General features: G+C 43.2%; 2 protein-coding genes across 10 annotated transcripts in view; one reads left to right on the top strand and one right to left on the bottom strand.

Moving 5' to 3' along the window:
- ARSG (arylsulfatase G) overlaps window positions 1-5,633 on the top strand; it is a 164,446-nt gene extending 158,813 nt beyond the window's left edge. For 3 of the 4 annotated variants that reach the window (XM_071210764.1, XM_071210767.1, XM_071210775.1), the window contains one exon: window positions 147-364. In XM_071210764.1, coding sequence (XP_071066865.1) covers window positions 147-176 — 30 coding nt within the window. In that variant the 3' untranslated portion in view covers window positions 177-364. Of the gene's footprint in view, window positions 1-146 lie in introns of all 4 variants that reach the window. The other variant, XM_071210776.1, reaches the window with a different exon arrangement.
- Window positions 1-24,787, bottom strand: part of WIPI1 (WD repeat domain, phosphoinositide interacting 1) — a 37,872-nt gene that overhangs the window by 5,901 nt on the left and 7,184 nt on the right. For all 6 annotated transcript variants that reach the window (XM_004459481.5, XM_071210777.1, XM_023589092.3 and 3 more), the window contains 5 exons: window positions 21,770-21,866; window positions 6,585-6,682; window positions 5,822-5,914; window positions 5,073-5,143; window positions 4,316-4,423 (listed from right to left, as the gene is read on the bottom strand). In XM_004459481.5, the coding sequence (XP_004459538.1) occupies window positions 4,316-4,423; window positions 5,073-5,143; window positions 5,822-5,914; window positions 6,585-6,682; window positions 21,770-21,866 (467 nt within the window). The remainder of the gene's footprint in view (window positions 1-4,315; window positions 4,424-5,072; window positions 5,144-5,821; window positions 5,915-6,584; window positions 6,683-21,769; window positions 21,867-24,787) is intronic.

The following is a 24,787-nucleotide window of genomic DNA, read 5'->3' on the forward strand; positions in this document are numbered from 1 at the left end:
GAACATACTATTCTGGCAATAACAAAATAGCACCAAGGGCTTGTTTGTCCTTCAGAAGGGCTATTGTAAAGTTGTTAAAAGGTTCCCAATGCTACCACTCTCGTAGCATTACAAAACCTGTATCTGATGATTTGTCTGATTCCTAGGTTTCCAAAGAGGACTACAGTAGAGAATGAGATGGAAATGAGATCTGGACTCTGTAAAAGAAGCTCAAGCCTTCTACCAGGCTCTCAGAAAACAGACTGATCTCAATTTTAAGGCCTTCTGAACCAGACTGTGTGGGATGCACACCTGCAGGCACAATGCCTGGGGCAGTATGTGGTGACAGCCCTGGAGCCACCCAAGCTCCCTGGGAGTCATAATGGTGAGAATAATTCAAAGGGACCTGGCTATATCCCCTGCAGTCATCGAGTCTCAACCCAGGGTCTCTCCCAGACATAGGTGGTGGGGAGAGTCTTGAGAATGGCCTCAGAGACACTTGTCTCAGGGCTCAGCACAGTGGGCAGCACCCCAAGGACCACAGCCACCACGAGGGCTCCCACAAGGCCCCTCCCTGAGAAGCCACTTGTCTAATGACTAGGTCCCAATGGGGAACACACACAAGGCTCAGAAGTTCTGTCATCTATTTCTCACTCTGTTACAGATCGCTTGGTGATCTTTGGAAAACCTCCAAAGATCTGGGCCTTGAGGTTCTCATCTGAAAGTGGCTGGGATGCTACTGGTGTCCTGCTATGATTCTATGATCCTAAGCATCATGAAAACCTACTTGTACTGCCTTCTCTAGAACCCCAAAGAGGTAGAGTAGCCAAACCTTGTATTCAAGGTGAAGACATAGCCCACATTTTTAAAAAGAAAACAACTTAAGCAGTTAATATTCTGAGCCACATAAATGGTACAGGCAAGAGTTACTTCAGGGCCAGAGAGGATAAAGAGCTGAGTCATTCTGTACTCTCTTGGTCCCCATGTTTTGTCATTTGTAAAACTGGGCTAATCACAGTCACCTGCTCGAGAGGGCTGCAGTGAGAATGAAAGAAGTAGCACAGGGATATGGATATGGCTCAACCAATTGGGCTCCTGTCTACCATATAGGAGGTCCAGAGTTAGATGCCAGGTCCTCCTGGTGAGGGCAAGCTGGCCCACACAGAGTGCCAGGCGACGCAGAGAGCTGGCACAGCAAGATGACATAACAAGAGACACAGAGGAGAGAAAATAAGAAGACACAGCAGAACAGGGAGCTGAGGTGGCGCAAAAGAGTAATCACCTCTCTCCCTCTCCAGAAAGTCCCAGAATCAGTTCCCAGAGCTGCCTAATGAGAATACAAGCAGACATAGAAGAACACAGAGAGAGCAGAACAATGGGGGGGAACGGAGGGGTGGGGGATAAATCATTAAAAAAAAAAAAGGAGATAGCACAGGTAGGAGGCTTGGCCAGGAGCCTGGCACATGGCAATGCAGGTTTATAAGATGACCTCTCTGAGGCCAGCATGAGGGCACTGCAAGTGTGGACACAGATAAGGAATGCCTCACAAGCCCATCTAATGGAGTGGCTCAGAGAGAATGTGGCAGAAGAGGAGGAAGTCTGACAGCCAGGGTAGAGCAGCTGAGGCTTTCTTCCTAAGGGCAGAGGGGAGACCCCGAAGGTTTCTGAGGAGGGAGGTAACATATTCAAAGGAGCATTTTAAGAAGATTAATCTGGCAGGAAGAGATAGAATGGCTGGTAACATGAGACTGGAAGGATTGAGGCCAAAGAGAAGATTACTGAAACCAAGCAGAGAAGAGACGCTGAAGACTCAGGGCGACAGCCAGAGGGCCAGGACTGAGGAGGCCAAAGGGGCCACAGGCTCAAGGACACACTGACTTTGGGTGCCAGCCAAAGGGAGAGTCCAGAACGACTCAAAGTCTGACACTTGAGATTACTGACAGAAATTGGAGAGCCTGGAAAAGAAAATTAGTCCAAACAGCCATTTCAGGCTGAGATGCCACCTGTCTTTGTACTCCAGTAATAAACCCAGATGGAGCCACAGCTGAACTGAGCGGTTTGAGATGGTTCGATCCTGGCGTCTTGGGGTGCCAAGGTGTCCTCACAGTTCAGCCTCCCTCCACTGCTCAAGCCCTCTACAGCAAAGAGTTACCTTAAGCTTTGGAAGAGCTCAGGGCTTGCGTTTTAGAAGCTGCCTTACTAGAAAGTAGGCATAATCTCTGGGGAAAGCATACAGAGTAAGAGGAACCCCGGGCCAAACAACGAGCCTTGGGAGACAAAGGCGCGACGAAGGCTCAAAGGGGGAAAGCTGAGCAGCGAGAAGGGAGGAATCCAGAGTACAGATGCCAGGTGGGCGACAACGTTTCAGGGGAAAGAGTGTTTTCAAAAATGTCACCCTCAGTCTCTAGAGGAAAGGCACGGTCACTACTGAAAAATCCACTGGATTTGCTGGTGACTGCCAAGGGATTTTCAGTGGAGGGAGGGACAGAGGTCAGGAACCATCTCACACCAGCGAGGGGGAAAGAGAATTTTTCTCATGGGTGTTCTGCAACATTAGGAAGAGAAGAATTTCTCTCATTCACAGAAGAGAGGCCTCTCTTGGGATAGCTGTGAAGTCCAGCCCAGGAGCACATCCGTAGGGTACTTACTAGGGTACTTAATGTCTGGGGCATCTCTAAAGAAGCTTAGCAGGCGTGTATAAGGGGGCAGAAAGAATCCTGGGTTTGGAGGGAGAGGCCCACTTTGAACAAGACCTTAAACCTCAATGAACCTCAGTTTTCTCAGTTATGAACCTGGAATCTTATTTCCCACCCTGCCTGCCCTCTGGGAATACTGTGGGGAACCATGTAAAAATGCTCTCTAGACAGGACATGTTCTGCCAATGGAAAACTGTCACTATCATTGCTAACTCTACCACCTGCTTTCAGAGTGGTAACTGAGCATATCACTAAGACTTCATTTTCAATTCCCTATAATGACACCACAAAGAAGTATCACGAGACAAAAGGTGTTGGAAGTCCCTCAAGGAAAGGTGTGAGCTGCCCACCATGGGCAGCTAGAATCAGGATCTTGGCCTTGCTGTGAGGACGGCTGGGTAAAGTGAAACTGCCATGGGTAATAGGCGTCATTTTCCAATGGAAAATACCTTGAAGAGTGGACCTGATCATGTACCTAGCAGGCATTTAACGGCTATAAGCTGATGCACATACACTAAGGCTGAGCAGATTTCTAGGAATGGCCTAATCCTAAATCCTGGAACGTGTGAACATGACGCATTAGCACTCCCACGACTGTTATGACGCACGGTGCAGTTGACCTTAGATAAGATTATCCAGGTGGGACTGATGTAACCACACGAGCCCTTAAAAGCAGAATGCTTTCTCTGGCTGGAGGCAGAAGAGGAAGGCAGAAGGGAGAGTCTGAGAAATCCCAAGTGTGAGAAGGGTTCAATGTGACTTGACGGCTCTATGAGAAGGAAGACGGGTGGCTCCCAGGAACTGAGAATAGCTTCTGGCTGACAACAAGCAGGAAGCAGAGACCTCACTGCTACGACTGCAAGGACCTGAATTCTGCCAACAGCAGATGAGACCACAGCTGGTCAACTCCCAGATTTCAGCCTGCAAGACCCTAAGCAGAGAACACAGCCATTCCATCGCGGGCTTTTGACCTACAGGGCTATGAGATACACACTGCTGTTTTAAGCACCTGTGTTTGTGGAAATTTGTTACAATAGCAATAGAAATCAAATACACACTGCTGGCTCCCACCCACCATGTTTTATCCTGCCAGTCTTCTCCCCCCTCCTGCCAGTTTCACTCATGGGCATTAAAAATTGTTACCAACCACACAGTGGTGGCACTAACAGCAATAATGAATATGTACCTGTTTTTTAGGTACATTGGCTCACACTTACTAGTGCTTACTACATGACAGGCATTATCCAAAACGTGTTAGGGCAGCCAACTCATTTGATCTTCACAACAGCCCTAAGATGCATGCACTATTGACAGGTTCATTTTACAGATGAGGAAACTGAGGTACAGAACGATTAAATTCCTTGCCCAAGATCTCATGGCCCATCACGGGCCAAAATGGGATGCCAATTCTAATGTGTGTTTTTGGGCATAATGCCGCAAAGGTCTTACTAGCACACACCCACAACTTCGCAGAAGATGGGAACAAGCAAAACCACATCTATGGCATTAAAAAATAAAAGAAATCTGCTCTGCGGGCAGTGGATGGCAATACAGAACAGCCAGCATCTGACTTCTGTAGTCTAAAAAATATTTTATGTGCCTGCCACATGGTCTGTGTTGGCACTGGTCACTGTACTTGCCTCTCAGTGAGGGATTCCAGCTTGAAAATGTGCACGGTCTCAGTGTTGCTTGATGCACAGAGGAACTGTGAGTCCATACTGAAGGCCAGGGAGCTGATGGTCACGTACCTAGGAACACAGCAACAGATGGACTCATAAGCCAAAAAATGAGGGCTGTTGCCTTAAAGCTCAAAGATCAGCTTTATATGAAAACTAAATGTATCTGAAGAGTGCTAGGTATTCTAAAATTCCTTCATCAGTATGCTATTCATTATTTAGAAATTAACATCAGAAAGACTGATAAAAGGGCACGTTCATGCTTGAGAAGGAGCAGGGCAGAGCCCTTACTCTCAGTCAGGGAAAGAGGACTCACTCCTTACTGCCAGCTTGGGAGCCTCCCAGCTGCTCTGTGCACCAGGATGGTTGCAAACCCCACAGCTGATAAGATCCCAAATAACCACGTCACACCACCCTGTTTCCATGGAAGAAATTATTTTTGGATTGTAACCCCCAGCTCTCTCATTTCCCCTTTGCCAGCCATTCATGCACACATCTAAAAAGGACATCTCCTGGCTGAATTCCCTGCTCAAACAGCATCCATGCTCTCAGTTTCACTAAGCACTAGGGGAGCCTCGAAGTCAATTACCTGAGAAAGTACAGTTATACTTCCTCTAGGTGAGAGGAGGACACGCCCTCTGTCCTCTCCCTAGTGGCTGCCAGGCGTCCACTGCAGGGTTTCTGTGGGTACTTTAAAATGGGTTTTACATTGAACACAGACCTTTTCATTCCCCTCCGAAACTCATAGAGTTTTTGGCCATCAGGTACAGAGAACACCCGGATGACTGTGCCCTGGAGAAGAAAAGGAGGAACTATGAATGGCTTCGCACAGATTCCCCTTTACAGAGAAGTTTGTTTTCTTGGTTTTGAACATCTCTCTGAGGAGGAAACACAGAGTGTTGAGCATAGAGGCTTTTCTTTTGTTTGTAATGTGCCCCAGAAGCACTTCCTGGATCATGCTTTAAGGATTCTTATCTCCCTCCTCCCCCTCCACTCTGGTCCCAGGTGTGGGGGTGTGTGTGTGCATGTGTGCACATGATTTGCTCAAACTGCTCTGTCTTCCGAGAATATCCCATCTCTGCCTGTCACAATACATCTGTTTTTCATGACATTTGACATTCAACTTGATCATTCTGCCTGATTATTCCAGTCAGAAGAGACCAATCTCTCCTGCTAAGTAGAAAGGCCTTTGCTTATACTATGTTTGTGAAATGCAGCATCTCTCGTATCTGTGCGGACTGGCCTGTGCTTTTCTTAATAAAGCCCTCAGTTTCTGTGCAAAGTGTCTTGCAGAGTGGGCCCTGGGTCTGCTGAATGAACAATGGATCAGTACAGCACAACCTGCAGGGGCCCCAGGGCTGGGCAGTCCTCGGCTCTCCAGTCTTGTTCCATCAGGTCTCTGGGCACTGCAGGAATGTCCACTGAACTCCCAGGGAGGAGCAGCGTGGACAGGGACGAGGGGCCACTCACTTTTTCAGATGCGCTCGCCAGTTTGGAGCCCAAGGCATTGAAGGTGATGGCGGCCAGCATCCCCTCATGGGCAGCAACAGTGCTGACGGGTTTCTGTTGGTGAAAAGAGAGGATGGACACTGAGGCCAGTGGGAGTGAAGGTGACTTCAGCTCCCTCTTGCTGCTTCTTTCTCTCTCATCTACTGAGCTCCCTGTCTCCCTCTTCCCACAAGATCATGTGCATAGAAGCCGTACGTCTTTTCTGGGGCATCGAGATCTGACCTCGAGAACCACTCTGTTCCTAGCCTTTTCCCCACTGTGCACTCAGGCAGTGACGTCGTCGCAGCTCTCCCTCCTGTGTCCTCAGGGGACTTCCCGCAGCAATCCTGGCCCACCCTGTGAAGCCTGAGACAGAGGACAGGAAATGTGAAGCAGCTGCACACTGCCTCAGGCCGTGACACGTGCAGTGTAACACACGCAGTGTGACACATTCCATTAGTCGCCCATCAGCTGGCAGGTGGTTTCCATTATGCGCAGATGTCTGACCACACCTGGCGTGCTGCCTCGCCATCGCGCTGGCTGACAGCCGGCCCCAGAGCAAAGACCACGGACACGCGGGCACCGCCCTCCCCTTCACACCCACCCGCAGCGGTCAGAACAAACTCCCACGGTGTTGCTCTCACCTTGGCACCCCATCCCATTGCAACAGGGCCTGCTTATCACGTTCCATGGGCCACATGGCCAAGGCAGGGGCTGGATCACGTCTGGGTCACTGTCTACTTACCAGGGAGTTTCCATCATAAAGCACAATATCCCCTGTAGTCAGGCTTCCAGGATAGGCCAAGTAAGAATTGGAATGGTTGATAGAGAGGGCACATAAACCTGGCAAAGAATAAATGGGAGTTGAAAAGCCAGTGTCCAAGGGAGAGGAAATGCATGGTTGGAAAGGGCTCCTGAAATCAGTACGACCACAGTGCCCCCTCCTGGGCAGGGGAGAATAGCTTTGTAGACTTCACTTCCAGTTGATCCTTTTAATCAAAGGATACCATTCCAGTCCTTTCAAGGAGAATCCCTCATGATTTCACACCTGTCATGTCTTCTCTGCAGCTAAGCAATCACAGTTTAGAATATTAAAAATGCTCTTCCTCACCTTTTCCCTCAGGGCTCTGAGACAACACCTGCTTTTCTTCCAGCTTCATTACCCTCTAAGGCTACTAGAGAACCTATTCATAACGGAAATAAATATTTCCATTGTCCAAAGGCCAGAATGTGTTAGCCTTTCTGCAGGTGATTACATATAATTGGCCAGCAATTTCAACTTGGGAGAAAAGGAGCTGGGGAGGAGAAGTCCTATTTGGAAATTGCTCATTTCTGAGCCACATGTCCTGCCTTGATAAGGGGGAGAGCTCGTTTGAAGTCTGTGCTGGCAGTTTATGTGCCATACCCAGGCATCAAAACCAAGTGAAGAAAGTGGACAGGATGGATTTAAGGTGCTTTGACAATACTCTGGAAGAATAAAAGTCAGTCACACTAGTACCGACATAAGCTGTTTTTATTCACAAGGAGATCTAAAGGGTTGTGTGTGCTCCCAACAGCATTTAAATAAAGAATTTCCACAACAATGGTTTAGATTAATAGAGGTGGGTGTATTTGATGGCAGGCAATTCAAGAAATATCCCACAGAGCCAAAGCATTCACCAGAATAGGAACTTCAAGAAAATCATGCGAGAGGTCTTTAAATTTGAAAATATGAGTACAAGAGACTTCTGGGAAGATGGTGGACTAGAAAGATAGGGGACTCTCATCTCTCCGGCAATATAGCTAGAGGACAGGGAAAAATGGCCTGGAAAAAAAAACCTTCTACAGTTAGAATACCAGAGGAAGGCTGCACACTGCCGAGAAGAGAAAAAAAGGGAAAGAATTACAATGGCTAAACTGTGAGTTAAAAGCGGCAACTGCCACTGCAGGGACCCACCCCCACACTACAGACACTTTTGAGTTGTCAGGCCTCGGGGCCAGTGGCTATAAAGGGGACCCCAAGGATCCACCTCCCCAGGAAAGGGGAAAGAGAAGGACAGAGCTGAAGGCTGACTCAGCTTTTGACCCACACACTTGGTCTGCTGTGGCCCATGAGCACTTTCAGGCCTCGTGGGGTTGTGCGACTCTGCCTTGGGAGCCAGCAAGGGACTAAAGAGATCCAGCCCTCTCAATCTCCCTGATTGCTGAGGACTCAGAGGGGAGTGGAATTATTTCCTACCCTGGAAAAGGGAGGGGGCTGCCAGTGAAGGATGGAGAACTGTCTTTGAGAAAATCTGAATACAAGGCTCTCAGCCTCAAGACAGGAACCTGTATCACATTGGTCTCATCTGTGTTACAGCACACACGCTGACCACGCATTGAACTGAGAGGGCAGCCAAAGAGCACCATCTGCTGTCAGACCAAGGAAGGGCATGTGAGGAATTTGAAAGTAAGTAAGAGAAGCTTTTTCCAGCCTTAACAGCCTCCCTCCCCAAGGTCTTAGGAAGCGGGTCTGCAACCCATTACAGGGTCCAGAGCCCAGTTTTGAGCAACTAACAGGGACAATCCCAAAGACCCAGGTTGAACAAATAATCAAAAAACAACAGGGAGGGAAGTGGATTTGGCCCAACAGATAGGGCATCCGTCTACCACATGAGAGGTCCAAGGTTCAAACCCAGGGCCTTCTGACCCATGTGATGAGCTGGCCCACACGCAGTGCTGATGTGCACACGGAGTGCCGTGCCACGCAGGGACATCTCCCACGTAGGGGAGCCCCACACACAAGGAGTGTGCCTGGTAAGGAGAGCCACCCAGCATGAAAAAAGTACAGCCTGCCCAGGAATGGTGCTGCACACACAGAGAACTCACGCAGCAAGATGATGCAACAAAACAAGACAAAGATTCCAGGAGCCACTGATAAGAATACAAGCGGACACAGAACACACAGTGAATGGACACAGAGATCAGACACCTGGGGGTGGGGAGCAGGGAAGGAGAGAGAAATAAATAATAAATAAATCTTCAAAAAAAATAACAACAGGGAAGTGGATTTGGCTCAACTGATAGAGCGTCTGCCTACCACATGGGAGGTCCAGGGTTCAAACCCAGGGCCTCCTGGCCTGTGTGGTGAGCAGGCCCACGCACAGTGCTGCCATGCGCAAGGAGTACCATGCCACGCAGGGGTGTTCCCTGCCTAGGGAAGCCCCACATGCAAGGAGTGTACCCTGCAAGGAGAGCCGCCCTGCACGAAAAAAGCATAGCCTGCCCAGGAGTGGTACCGCACACACGGAGACCTGACACAGCAAGATGACGCAGCAAAAAGAGACACGGATTTCCGGTGCTGCCAAGAATGCAAGCAGACACAGAACAGAAGAACACACAGCGAATGAACACAAGAGAGCAGACAAGGCAGGGGAGGGGAGAGAAAGAAAGGAAAAAGAAATCTTAAAAAAAAAACCACAACACATTAGGGAAGCAGATGTGGCACAAGCAATTGGGCTCCCGTCTACCATTTGGGAGGCCCCAGGTTTTATTCCCAGGGCCTCCTGGTGAAGGCAAGATGGCCCACACCACCGTGGAGAGCTGACGGAATGGGCCATCGCAGAGAGCTGAAAGCTGACAGTAAGCGCAAACTGGGGAAGGGAGGGAATAAATAAATCTTAAAAAAAAAAACCAACACATTAAAGGCATACAACAGGAGCCTCAAAATGACAGAAGAAAGAATAAGTGATACCAAAGACAGTCAAAACTGAAGAGAGAAAAGAACAGAGAAAAGAATGGAAAAAATTGAGCAGGGACTCAGGGAGTTGAGTGACAACATGAAATGCAACAACATACATGTCATGGGAGTTCTGGAAGAAGAAGGGAAAAGGGGCAGAAAGAGTATTTGAGGAAATAATAGCTGAAAATTTCCAAAATCTCACGAAAGAAATGAATTTACATGTCCAAGAAGTGCAATGAACCCCAATCAGAATAGATCCACTCCAAGACAAATACTATTCAGAATGTCAAACGTCAAAAATAAAGAGAAAATTCTGAGAGCAGCAAGGGAGAGAAGTAAACCATCATATACAAGGGGCATCCAATAAGGCTTAGTGTGGATTTTTTTTTCAGAAACCATGCAGGTGAGAAGACAGTAGTATGAAACAATTATGATACTGAAAGAGAAAAACTGCCCCCTGAGAATTCTTTATTCAGCAAAATTGTCCTTTAAATGTGAAGGCAAGTTTAAAATATTCACAAACAGAAACTAAGAGAGTTTACAAAAAAGAATCCACTTTGAAGGAAATATTAAAGGAAGCCTTAGAGGCTGAAAAAGACAGGAGAGAGAGGCTTGGAAAAGAGTATAGAAGGAAGCATAGCAGAAAGGATAACCAAACAAGTAAAAAGACAAAAATAGGATATGGCATATAAAAACTAAAGAATAAAAAGGTGGAATAAATATGCATTTACAATAGTAGCATTGAATGTGAATGGGTTAAACTCCCCATTCAAAAGATACAGGTTAACAGAATGGATTTTTTAAAAAAGGAGCCATCCATATACTGCTTACAAGAGACTCACCTTAGACCCAGGGATACAAACCAACTGAAGGTGAAGGTTGGACAAAAATACTCCATGCAAATAGTAACTAAAAAAGAGCAGGGGTAGCTATAGTAATATCAGAAAAAGCAGACTTTAAATGCAAAAAAGTTATAAGAAATACAGAAGGCTACTATATATTAATAAAAAGGACAATATAGAAGGCTATTATATATTAATAAAGGGAACAATTCATTAGGAAGATAAAACAGTCATAAATATCTCTGCATCTAACTAGGGTGCCCCAAAATACATGAGACAAACTCTGACAAAACCAAAGGGAGAAAGAGACATCTCTGCAATAAGAATTGGAGATTTCAACATATCACTCACATCAATACATAGAATGACTAGATAGAAGATCAATGAAGAAACAGAGAACATAAACAATATGATAAAAAAGTTAGACCTAAGACATATACAGAACTTTGCACCCAAACTCTGTGAGTTATACATTCTTCTTAAGTGCCCATGGATCTTTCTCCAGGATAGACCACATGTTAGGTCAAAATGCAACTCTCAATAAATATAAAATGATTGAAATTATAAAAGCACCTTCTCAGATCATAACGGAATGAAACTGGAAATCAAAAATAGACAGGAAAGAGGTAAATTTGCTAATGTGTGGAGGCTAACAACACACTCCTATATAGTTAGTGGGTCAAAGAAGAAATTGCAAGTAAAATCAGTAAATATACTGAAACAAATGAAAATGAGAACACAACTTACCAAAACTTATGGGACACAGTGAAGGCAGTCTTGAGAGGGAAATTTATAGTATAAAATGCCTATATTAAAAAAGAAGAGAGAGTTAAAATCAAAGATCTAATTGAACAGCTGGAGAAACTAGAAAAAGAACAGCAAACCAACCCAAAGCAAGCAGAAGAAAAGAAATAATAAAGATTTGAGCAGAAATAAATGAAATTGAGAACAAAAAAGACAATAGAGAACAGCAACAAAACCAAAAGCTGGTTCTTTTTGAGAAGATCAAAAAAACTGACAAGCCCTTAGCTAGACTAACAAAGAAAAGAAGAGGGAAGATGCAAATATATACAATCAGAAATGAAAGGGGGTGAGTTATAACTCATCCCAAAGAAATAAAAGGATCATAAGAGGATATGAGAAACTGTATGCCAACAAACTAAACAACCTAGATGAAATGGACAAATTCCTAGAAATGAACAAACAGCCTACACTGATGCTATAAGAAATACAAGACGTTAACAAACCAAGCCCATTTAAAGAGACTGAATCTATTGTCAAAAATCTCCCGACAAAAAAGTACAGGTCCAGATGGCTTCACAGGTGACTTCTACCAGGCATTTCTTCAAAAAGACTTAACACAAACCCATCAAACTCTTCCAAAAAACTGAAGAGGAGGGAAAATTACCCAACACATTTTATGAAGCCCAATACCAAAGCCAGATAAAGACACTGCAAGCAAAGAAGATTACAGAACAATCTCTCCACTGAACATAGATGCAAAAATTCTCAAAAAAATACTTCCAAATCAAACCCAAGAGCATATCAAAAGACTTATACATCACAACCAAGTAGGATTTATTCCTGGTATGCGAGGCTGGTTCGACATAAGAAAATCAATGTAATACACCACACTAACAAATTGAAGGGAAAAAACCACATGATTATCTCAATCAATGCAGAAAAGGCATTCAACAAAATCCAGCATCCTTTCTTGACAAAACACTTTGAAAAATAAGAATATCAACGGGAAATCCTCAATGTGTTAAAAGCCGTATAAGATAAACCCACAGTCAACATTGTGCTCAATGGGGAAAGGTTTAAAGCTTTCCCTCTAAGATTGGGAACAAGAAAAGGCTACCCACTGTCACCATAGTTATTCAACATTTTACTAGACGTTCTACCTAAAAAGAAAAATAAATAAATAAAAGGCATCCAAACAGGAAAAGAGGAAGTAAAATTCTTACTATCTGCAGATGACATGACCCTATATTTAGAAAAATCTGAAATGTCTATGACAAAGCTACTTCAGCTAATAAAGAGTACAGCCATGAGGCAGGATATAAGAGCAATGCACAAAAAACAGTAGTTTCTGGATATTAGTATTGAATACTCTGAGGAGGAAATCAGGGGAAAAATTCCATTTACAATAGCAACAAAAAGACTCAAATACCTAGGAATCAATTTAACCAAAGAAGTACAGGACCTATATGTAGAAAACTATAAAATACGACTAAAAGAAAGCAATGAAGATGGAAACAAATGGAAAAACAATCTGCGTTCATGGATGAGGAGACTAAATATCATGATACCAATCCTACCCAAACTGATTATAGATTCAAAGCAATACCAATCAAAATTCCAACAGGTCATTTTACAGAAATAGAAAAGGCAAAAATTACAAAGTCATTTGGAAGGGAAAGTGTACCCGAATGGCCAAAAGAATTCTAAAAAAGACGAGCAACATGGGAGGAATTGCACTGCCTGACCTTGAAACATATTACAAAGCTACAGTGGTCAAAACAGCATGGTACTGGCATAAAGACAGACACATCGATCACTAGAATAGAGAGTCCAGAAATAAAACCCTCACCTCTATGGCCAACCTACCAAGTCCATGTTAATGGGACAAAACAGTCTCTCCAACAAATGGTCCTGGGAGAAGTGGATATCTGTAAGCAAAAGAATGAAAAAGGACCCCTATCTTACTCCTTATACAAGAATCAACTCAAAGTGTATCAAAAACCTCAGCATAAAAGCTAGGACCATAAAACTACTGGAAGAAAATGTAGGGAAACTAAGATCTTAAAGACCTTGTGGTAGGTGGTGGTTTCTTGGACCTTACACCCAAAGCACATGCAACAAAAGAAAAAGTAGATAAATGGGACCTCCTCAAAACTAAACACTTTTGCATCTCATGGCACTTTTTCAAAAGGTTGAAAAGACAGCTGACTCAATGGGAGAAAATATTTGGAAACCACATATCTGATAAGGGTTTAATATCCCTGACATATAAAGAGATGTTACAACTCAACCACCAAAAAAAAGACCCAATTTAAAAATGGGCAAAAAGACTTGAATAGACATTTGTCCAAAGAAATATAAATGGCAAAAAAACACATGAAAAAAAGTGTTCAACATCACTGATTACGGAAATGCACATCAAAAAACTACAGTTAGATATCATTTCACACCTATCAGAATGGCCATTATTTAAAAAAACAGGTAACTACAAGTGTTGGAGAGGATGTGGAGAGATAGGAATGCTTATGCACTGTTGGTGGGAATGTAGAATGGTACAGCCACTGTGGAGGACTGTTTGGCAGTTCCTAAAGAAACTGAATATAGATTTGTCACATGACTCGGCAATACCACCACTGGGTATATACCCAGAAGAACTGAGAGCAGTGACACGAACAGATACCTGCACACCGATGTTCATAGTGGTGTTATTCACAATTGCCAGAAGTTGAAAACAACCCAGGTTTCTTTCAACTGATGAATGGATAAAAGAACTGTGGTTTATACACAGAATGGAATATTATGCAGCTGCAAGAAGAAATGAAGTTGTAAAGCATGATAACATGGATGAACCTGGAGGACATTAAGTTGAGTGAAGCAAGCCAGACAGAAAGGACAAATAAATACTGTATGACTGCACTACTATGAACTAAATATATTGTGTATTTTATGATTCCTTTGATATAAAATGTAAATATGAATCAATTTATAAAGATAAAATTAGTGATAAAGTGAAGAAAATAAAAAGGTAAAAAAATTAGATTAGTGGTTATGAAGGACTGGGAAAAGAATGCTAAGGCAAGCAGAATTTTTCTTTTTGGAGTAAATAAATTGTTCTAAAATTTTTTGTGATGATGACTGTACAACATTGTGATTATATTAAAAGCAACTGATTATACACTTTGGATAGATCATATGGTATGTGAATATATCTCAATAAAACTGCTTAATAAATAAAAAATAAAGATGAGTTACAACTTTGATAAAAGCTAGTATGTTTAGCGGGATGTTTATATAAAATTAGAAGAAAAACTCTGGATCAGGCTAAAATATGTCCTACCTTATCACAGAGGAATAATCAGACACTTAGAATTAGAAGCTCTCTAGGTTCTACCGCCTGCCATGGCTTTGCCAGGTACACAGCCAGGGCTGCACTCTTATCATTTGCCACACAGACCTATGGGAGGAAAGTGAGCCCCAACAGCCTTCACTGCATGCTCTGGCACCCCTGCACCCCCTTGCCTGTACAGTTACTCGGCCTGACCTTAGAAGGGACCACTCACATCTTCCCAGTTAAGCTCTTGGAACCCCAGTTTTGCATCTCAACTGAGCTCTTTGCAATCCAAATGTAATTTCAAGAACAGCTAGGCAGGCAGAAGGCATTCTGGTCTTGGGAAACTGGGGAAGGGAGACAATCAGGAGATCAGGCTAACTCCCGTAGTGGGTTCCTGTGGAGGTAGTTAGTGGGAAAGATGTTACATATAATTGGCAACTGTGAAAGGACTTGAGTGCCAAGCTAACGAGTTAAGATCTCAGAATGTAAATGGAGTGGGTAACTACTGAAGATATCTGAGCACATATGTTTTAAAAAGAGTGTGTAAATTAAAATCACAATGATAAACCACTATATACACAAAACTAGGATAGAAACAAAGATGGATAATGTGATCATGTGGAAAATCAGAATCCTCATATACTGCTGGTAGGAATGTAAAATGGTGCAGTGCTTTGGAAAATAATCTGGCAAAAGGTTAAACAGAGTGTTACCATATGACCCAGCAATTCCACTCCTAGATATACACCCAGGAGAAGTGAAAACACATGTCCACCCACAAAGTTGTAAATAAATGGTCACGGCATAATTATTCATAATGGCGAAATGGTGGAACCAACCCAAAAGTCCCTGCCTAGGGCTGAGAGAATGGAGAAATTGGTGGATGACGGCTAAGAGGTACAGGTTTCTTTTGGGATAATGACTGTTCCAAAATTGATTGTGGTGATAGGTGCAAAACTGAAAATACTAAAAACAACTAAATTTTACACTGTAAATGGGGCAATTGTATTATATATGAATTATATCTCAATGGAGCTATTAAAAAGGTGGTCTTTTTTCAGAGAAGTATTATTCAATTTTATTTATACTTTCCATCACTGATAGAATTGAGATTAATTTCAAGGATCAAATGTGATTATATATTTTTCCCCTTTAATTTTTTTATTATCTTTTTAAAAAAGATAAATAGATTACACAAAACTTTATATTAAAAAACATAAGAGGGAAGTGGATTTGGCCCAAAGGATAGGGCGTCTGCCTACTATGTGGGAGGTCCAAGGTTCAAACCCCAGGCCTCCTGACCCGTGTGGAGCTGGCCCACGCGTAGTGCTGATGCGTGCAAGGAGTACCGTGCCATGCAGGGGTGTCCCCTGCGTAGGGAAGCCCCATGCGTAAGGAGTGCACCCTATAAGGAGAGCCACCCAGCACGAAAGAAAGTGCAGCCTACCTAGGAATGGGGCTGCAAGCATGGAGAGCTGACGCAGCAAGATGACACAACAAAACGAGACACAGATTCCGGGCACTGCTGACAAGAATACAAGCGGACACAGAAGAACACACAGCGAATGGACACCGAGAATAGACTACTTGGGTGGGGGGGTTGGTGGGGAAGGGGAGAGAAATAAATGAAAAATAAATCTTTTAAAAAAACCCAAAAAACATAAGAGGTTCCCATATACCCCACTCCCTACCCCCACCGCTCCTCCCAAAGGTGGTGTTTTTCCAAAAGCAGTTTTATTGAGATATATTCACATTCCATACACTCTATCTAAAGTGTACAATCAATGGCTTTTAGTATAATCAGTGTTGTGCATTTATTACCACAAAAAAATTTGGAACTATTTCATATAATCCAAGAAGAAAAACTTCAAACCCCTTAGCAGTCACTTCACAATTCCTCTATCCTTCCCCTGCCCTATGTAACCACTAATTCCATCTTTATAAATTGATTTATATTTACATTTTATATAAACAGAATCATACCTGTTATACTTTGTGCCTAGTTTCTTTCACTTAGCATGTTTTGTTTTTTTTCCTGATAGTAACATCTTATAACATTCGCACATATAACATTTGTTCAGTTTCAAAGAAAAACAGTCTTATATTTACCAATTCTGTACAAGATAACACTCAGCTTTCCATTTTCTAACTTTGTTCTTGTTTTCTGGCAATCCATATTCTAATTATTAACTCCATGAGGTTACACAATATATTTAGTTCATAATAGCACAAACAGTGTTTGTCCTTTTGTGTCTGGCTTGCTTCACTCAACATCATGTCCTCCAGGTTCATCCATGTTGTCATGCTTCACAACTTCTTACAGCTGTGTAATATTCCATTGTGTGTACACACCAGAGTTTGTTTATCCATTCATTGGTTTATGGATACCTGGGTTGATTTCATCTTTTGCCAAACCCCACTATGAACATTGGTGTGCAGATGTATGTTCATGTCACTGCTCTCAATACCCAAGAGTGGTATTGGTGGGTCACATGGCAAATCTATATTCAACTTCTTTAGGAACTACCAAACAGTCCTCCACAGTGGCTGTACCATTCTACATTTCCACCAACAGTGAATAAGCATTTCTATCTCTCCACATCCTCTCAAACACTTGTGGTTTTCTGTCTTTAATAGTAGCCATTCTCATAGGTGTCAAATGATACTTCATTGTAGCTTTGCTTTGTATTTCCCTAATTATTAGTGATGTTGTGTTTTTTGGAAAAAGGCAGTATTTTTAAAATATTTGGCAGAGATGGCTGAGGACCTGGCCACCTACTGAATAACTGGCTGAGTTCTTCATAGCCCTTCTAGGCCTGTTTCCTGTCCATGAAATGAGGGGTCCCTGATGATCTAGGGCTCCTTCCAGCTCTAACACTCCAAGGTGCCAAGTCTTCTTATACCTACTTCCTCCTCTGAAAATACTGGGTCACACCTTTGTGACAGGGTCAGCAAGGAGGTCTTTGAGAAAAAGCTTGGGAGCAAAGCGTTTCAGTTATCCTTTAGATTTTATGTTAAAATGTAAATATCCTGACAGGAAAAAAGTGTAAACATTCTTAGCTAACAGCAAACTTTCTGCAATACCTCATATAAATTAGGTGACGCTAGATTCTAACAAAGAGGGAAAGAGGAGAATGGCAAGGGCAGGTCCTCGGTCTGACACACACCCTGATTTTGACAGTTTTGCCTCAGAGTTTGCTCCTATGCCAGACCAAGTGAATTTAGCCAAGGGATCCTCCTCGTCTACCCTTGCACACTCAGTGAAGGTCTTTGGAAAAGCTTACCATGATTCCGTTGATTTCTTATTGTCCAAGTCTCACACAAAATCACTTGGCTACATGAGTGCATCTTACTCCTTGTGAAACACCCAGGAAGAGCTTGAAAACTTTTTTCGGGCTTAGCTGTTACCATTCTACCAGTGATTTGGTCCCCTCACAGCTGTCGCACAAACTTTATTTTTGGAAGGAAATGGGCTTTTTCTTTAGTTATTGTACAACATAAAAGCGATATCACAGAAAATTGGCAAAGCTCAGGAAACATAAAGGGAAGAAAATCACCCATAATCCTAACCTCCCAAGGCTTTCCCGAAAGCCTCAACATTAGGGCTTATTTTCTTCCAGTACTTTTTTTCTATTTGGACTTGTTTTAGACTTGACATATATTTCCATAAATCATTGGAAGCTATACTTTCACTGAAATGGCTCTGCTGTACTTCTTCTCCAGCTGGAAGTGCCTGTTATCGACTCAAGAACCAATGTCATCATCAGCTGGAATTAAACGGAAAGCCTATGATTCTAAATCATTCTCAGCTTGGTATTTTTAGTATTATATGTCAAACTTTAAGCAAGTTAACAGTGGTTTCTAAAATACAGTTCTTTCTGAGTTGATTAATGTCTGAAAGTATAGTTTCCAATATTCAAAAATAGAAAGGAAAGACATGTTCTCTCTCCTGCAAATGCTCTGTACTATGACAAATGAGAGCCTTTTATCCCAACTGTGTTACCGTTTTCAGAAAGTGGACTTGCTAGGGAATAAATTTTGTTCTATGATACTTATTTCTGTGTGGCATAGGCTGCTCTCCCAATGCAATAGCACCTGCAAACCTAGAAACCACCTGAGTTCTGCAGCTGGGAGATTGTACATGGAGATTTCCACCTTCCGCTGCTCAGGCACCAACTGCTGTGTGAGCAGGAAATTAACTTTGAGCCCCCACCCGGCCAAGCTCTTTAAAGGAAACAGACTGCAATCTTTGACACAACAGGAATGGGCATGACACAGACAGAGACAAAAGGAAGGAAATTTACAGCCATACCAGCCACTGAGCATGACATAAAAGTAGAACTTGCATATCTAATTTGGTTGGAGCTCATCATATCAAAATATATCCAGAATTAGACAAGTGATTCTGTTGTCCTTGTGTACCCTATGTACCCTACCATGATGGACTTATAACATTGAGAGCCACTGTTCCCATCTTGTATATTTGTATAAAACATAAAACTAGAGAATGAGGATGACTAAAGGAAACGTTTGGCATCTGAGGCTTCTCTACTCATGGCTTTGACGGTTCGGTCTTCGGAAGGGTCTGGAATGAGGAATCGGTCACATCACTGAAGCCCAGTTTTGGCAGGGGGTTGCCACCCTACAGGGCAGAGTAGGGGCTGGGCTAGCGAGTGAGCCTAGCGGACCATCCGCGTGGCACAGCAAATGTGCCTTTGCTCTCGTTCACTCCACCACTTCAGTGGTGCCTCACCACAATAACTCTGAGGGGTAAAAAATTATCCTCTCCATTTTACTGAGGAAGAAGGTGAGCAAACTTTAAGTTGAGGTGAGAATTAAACATCTGAGGATTTGCAATGGTCTTGGGCTATCTCTCCAAAGAAACTCAGAGGTGTAATAAGAGACATTTGGGGTCAAGCCCTCACTGGTCTTCCAGAGGGAAATGCTAAATCTACCTGTGACTCCATTCAGAATGTTCATGAGAAACCCTCCCGCGGTTTCTTATTAACTCCTGAGAGAAATATTACTCCATTTACAAACAACACACATTCTCTCTCATATAAAATACAAATAGCCACACTCTTTTCTCTTATTTTCTCCTTGTTTAAACTGAAAAAAAATCAAGACAACCAATGAATTTCTTGAGCTGAGAAAAGGAATTGCATTTGCGAAAAAATATAATTATAAATGGGGAAAACTTGCCTTTTTACAGAGGAATGTGCCTCATTCCTGAGGCAAGCAATATCCTCCCGCCTGGTGGGCTGAGTGTATGATGAGTGTGAGGAAGGGAAGCCTGCCACCACGCCGATCCACAGATCCCACCCCTGCGCAGGGCACTGACTCTGCCCAATTCTTTTCAAAGGAACTGAGACTCAGAGGCAGCATTTAGCTTTTTGCCTCCCTGGCAGACCCACTCCTCCCAAGGCCTGCTCAGATCCCACGGCACTTCCTATCTCCTAACAGAGGGGCCCAGCTTTGCTTCCACCATCCACAACCCACAGTAAACACAGGGTTCCAGTGCTACCACAGGCTGCAGGAACATCTGTCTCATGCACCTCAAACAGAGCATCCTGTCTCATGGAACTGGTATCTGGCTAGATTTGAGGTTCCTGGTGTGTAGGTGTCCTATCTACACCCGATGGTGCCTGCTAAGGTGCCACACACACAGCAGGTCTCCAATAAACACTTTTCCAGATTATTTCAACCTCCCATTCTTAAAACAAAACTCTCATATACACCCAATGGCTCCCTCACATAGCATCTTTCGTTTTGTGAAATAGGTTCAAGGCCATTATCTCACAGAACTAATGGCCTCAACCTCTTTGTACTTCTAAAAATATCATTTTATGTTAGCTGAAACTTTAAAGCCCAGAAATCAATAGCAAAGGGCCATCTACATAGCTGAGATGAAGAGGGAGAAATTGGGGCACAGGACATCTTTATTGCATGGCTGGCCCTATGCTGGTCACTTTCACTAGCATCTCCTTTAATTCTCAGTTGATCCTGTGGGAAAAGTATTATTCTCCCATTTTACAGGAAACTAAGGGTCAAAGAACCTAGGTGACCTGTGCTGGCCCACACAGATCTTGAAATTCAGTGAAAGTTAAAGAATTAGGAAGCTACAGTACATAATGAAAGCATTTCAGAAACTCTACTGTAAACTGCAGCAGTCACTTAATGATACTGAATTGGAATACAATTTATATATATTAGCCTGTATAATCAAGATACACAGATTGTTCCTAGGTGATGACTTCTCCACCCTACCACACAATAAGGAACTTCCTTTTCTTTAAGTCTACCTCAATGAATCCATAAAACACCATCATCTGTTATTTCAATCTGACAAATCCAAACTAGCCTCACTTTTAAAGTAAATACCAGAACTTTATTATATGGTGAAATCCAGCATCCTATCATATTACTCTAGTAGAGAGATTTCCTTGTGTCAAAAAACACATCCCTTAAGGTTTGTTTTTTTTTTTAAGATTTATTTAATTTTTAAAATTTCTTTCCCCTTCTCCCCCTCCCCCAGTTGTCTGCTCTCTGTGTCCATTCACTGTGTGTTCTTTTGTGGCCGCTTTTATCCTTATCAGTGGCACCGGCAATCTGTGTTTCTTTTTTGTTGTTGTTGCGTCATCTTGTTGTGTCAGCTCTGTGTGTGTAGTGCCATTCCTGGGCAGGCTGCACTTTCTTTTGCACTGGGTGGCTCTTCTTACAGGGCGCACTCCTTGCACATGGGGCTCCCCTACGCGGGGACACCCGTGTGGCACAGCACTCCTTGCGCGCATCAGTGCTGCGCATGGGCCAGCTCCACGTGGGTTGAGGAGGCCCGGAGTTTGAACCACGGACCTCCCATGTGGTAGGCGGACACCCTAACCACTGGGCCAAGTCCGCTTCCCCCCTTTAAGGTTCTGATCATCTTTCTTCTAGGCATGAAGACACACCAAGTCTAAACCTGTTTTAATTACTACTCCTACTCCATACTGGAGATGATTTATTGGGGGTAAACATCTTTCCACATCAGATGCATAAAATCTCCTCTGTGTCCACTTAAACAACCTGACATGTATGCTGAGAATAGTCCCAGATGAAGGGAGTTTCTCGGAGGCTGCGATGGAGACCACACGGTCCTCTTGCAGGGTGCGCAGCCTAATGTGATTTGGATCTGACACCATTAAAGCAGGACTTCAAGGTAAACACTGCTCTGGCTTATAAAGCATGAACACGGCTTTGGGTTTTTGACTGAGTAGAGTATAGCTTGTGAAGAGAGCGTGGGGTGCTGGGGCATCGGTTCTGTTTCTGGAGCTCACCTGTTGGGTTGGCAGGAATATCCAAGATGGTCTTCAACAGCTTCATGTCTTTAATGTTGTGAATGTAAATGGACTCCTCCAGGCACACCAGCAACCTCTGCAATCACACAGACTCATCAATCTACCAGACCAACTCCAGGAACACCCAAATGCAAACCCAAATCACTGTCTTTCTTAAGAGACCTAACTTGAGTCTAATCCTAAAGAAGAATGCTGATGTTGCAACTCGAAGATTATGTTTACATACATATATGTATTATTCACATGAACAAAACAAATATTTTATTTAGAAATTGAGATTTCCTTCTCTTCTTCATCGTCGTCTTTTTTTCTTCATTCCCCCTTCACTAAGAACAGGAAGTCTGGAATTCTTCCCAATCAGATTCCCTTGGCCATTTAAGAAAATTTCAGGAAAACGTCTTCTCATTCCCACCTGACAGGCTCCTTTCAGTGCTCTTCAAAAGGTCTCCCTCTTAATCACAGGTGGGTTTCTTTGCTCTGCCTTTATAGCCAAGTCTTATGTTTTACCCCTTTCCAAGTAATTATCGCCTTTTTCTTCCCACTTGTGTGCCCCTCCCACCAGTCCTGGCAAAGGGAATGTGAGAAGCCCTGCAGCTCTCATCGTCACACCTCACCCACAGCACTGAGGGCCCCGGGGGCAATCCTCAAGCCCAGGTCCCCTGTGGGAACTCCTCCTCCCTGCAGTGGAGATCATGCTCTTGCTCTTCAGATGACAGCTTGTCAGGTGTCGGGTCTCTTCCTAATGGCCATGCTCTCTGCCGCGTGAAACCTGGTCATGAGCTGTTACTGTGCTGGGTGCTGAAAGGAATAGAATGCTGACCCACAGAATGTCAGGAGCTGGTGAGGAGCTGCTGGGAAAGGAACTGTTGGTCCAGTGGCTCTTTCCACACTCTGTGCAGCCACCGTCTGCTCCTGCATTTGGGGCCTGGCCCTGCGTCTCTCTAGCCTGGTGCTTCTCAGACTTTTAAAGAGTGTCAGAATGACCCAAGGAGCAAGCCTAGGACTCTTGCCAGACTGATTTGGGAGTTGACTCTAATATACACTGTAGTTTGAAAACCACTGATCCTTTTTTTCCAAGGATTGGAAGGGAGGGTGCAGAGCTCCTCATGAGAAAAGTGTGTCCTCCTGTTTTCCCAGGAAGACTCATTAAAGTTCAGGAAAATGGAGAAACAGAAAAGTAATTTTAAACCCCTTTCTTAATTTGAATTAGAGGTCTGTGGCCACAGGTCTGAGACTGGTGCTAAGGGGCAAAAAAAAAAAAAAATTCTAACAGGATCCCAAAATTGATGACAAGAAATATTACTCTTTCTCCATGAAGTATTTGTTCTCAGATGTAGCTGATTACTTTGCCTTTTGCCAGCACTTACTTTAGTCTGACTATATTCTGCTATTGTTGTTTAGGTTCTTAGGTTTCCAATATCCTCCTGCATCCCCTCCCACCCAATCTCCAGTATAGCAGGTCTCCAGCACATGAATGTTGTGTGAGCAGCATCTTCATCTAACCTGTCTGACCTGATCAGTATCTTCTCCCACTGGCTCAAACAGCACCAAATGCTCTGCTGCCCACTCAGCTGGATCTTAGGTATCCCCATGCTACAGACAAGAATAAAATGGGAGAGAAACAGACAGAAAACACTGGGAGAGTAAGAGGAAGCACTGTGTCTTGAGTTCACTTGAGGGCGTGCTTCTGGGATGAACACGATTCTTGGAATTGCTTTCTTTAATAATCAGCTCTCAGTCTCAGCAGACCATGGACTTACTTTCAACTCCACTCATTCCCTGACACTTTGGCTCATCTATTTTTCTAGGTATAAGTAATAACACTTTTGATTCACTAAAATATATATTTATAGCTTCTGCCCATCAATTTAGCTTTGGAGGCATTGGAGTCAATCAAGCTCCATCTGAATAACCATGGTCCTTGGAGCAGATGGTCAAAAAACTGTGTTTACATATCCAAATGCATCTGGTTTATTGTCCATTAAATATACCTCCTCAATTAGGTAAAATGGGGATAACATCAACTTAAAATGAAGAATACATACTAGATACTAAGAATTCTTTCTTCCTATATACTTAGAGGAAAATAGGATTTTATATTCTCATGATTTCCTACATAAGTCTTTAACCTGGGTTTTTTAAAAAAAGGAACTCCACTGCCAAGAGACCTGATGGAAAGGTGAGCTGACCACCGTGAAACTGGATGTGCTGCCTCTTTCCCCTCTTTTTATTTCCTCTGGATGAACAGCGGTGCCTTGGTTACCTCAGGTGGTGGGGCTGCAGAAGTTGTCTAATCTTTATTTTCTAGTATGAAAATTAAGTCTAAACCTGAAAGTTTTAAGAAAAGCAAACCTAAAACTCTTCTGCATGTGTTTCAAATTATCTGTTTAGGAGAAGAAATACTCAAGGATGTAAGAAGCTTTAGATGTGGGTTCCAATTAGCTTTGCCATTAATTGTTGTTGCGCTTTGGTAGGTGGGGAAAAGAACTTTAAAGTCAATGAGTGTGACTGAACAAAGGGCTGGCACCAAAAGGTTAACTAGACCTGAACACCTGACTAATCCTTCCTTGCCCCATTTGCTCATGAAAATACCAAAGGAAGGAGAAGTTATACCAGATATTATATGTACTATTTGAGAGTTCTGCTCTTTGGTTAGAGTATAGAACATTTACCTAAACAATCTTAAAAAGATAATTGAGTGCCCCAAAAAAGAAATCTCACCTTCATGTTTTGGTTACTACTATGTACAAAGATAAAAAGTTTTGCAGTGAAACGTAATGTGCTACCAACATATTTCAGAGAAGGCACTTAAGCCAAGAATTTCACTTAAAAGCCTTCAACAGAAAACTCTCAACCTGCCTTGCCAAGAACCTGGTTTCTTTTCTCCCTTATTCCTTTTTACTCCTTACCCTCAAACTCCCATACTCTGTTTCCCTGGTTATTTTCGACCACATTGTTTTATATAGACTTAAATGGAAACTCAACCAAAATAATTCA

The sequence above is a fragment of the Dasypus novemcinctus genome, chromosome 21, assembly GCF_030445035.2.
Source record: "Dasypus novemcinctus isolate mDasNov1 chromosome 21, mDasNov1.1.hap2, whole genome shotgun sequence".
In the NCBI taxonomy this organism is placed as follows: domain Eukaryota; kingdom Metazoa; phylum Chordata; class Mammalia; order Cingulata; family Dasypodidae; genus Dasypus; species Dasypus novemcinctus.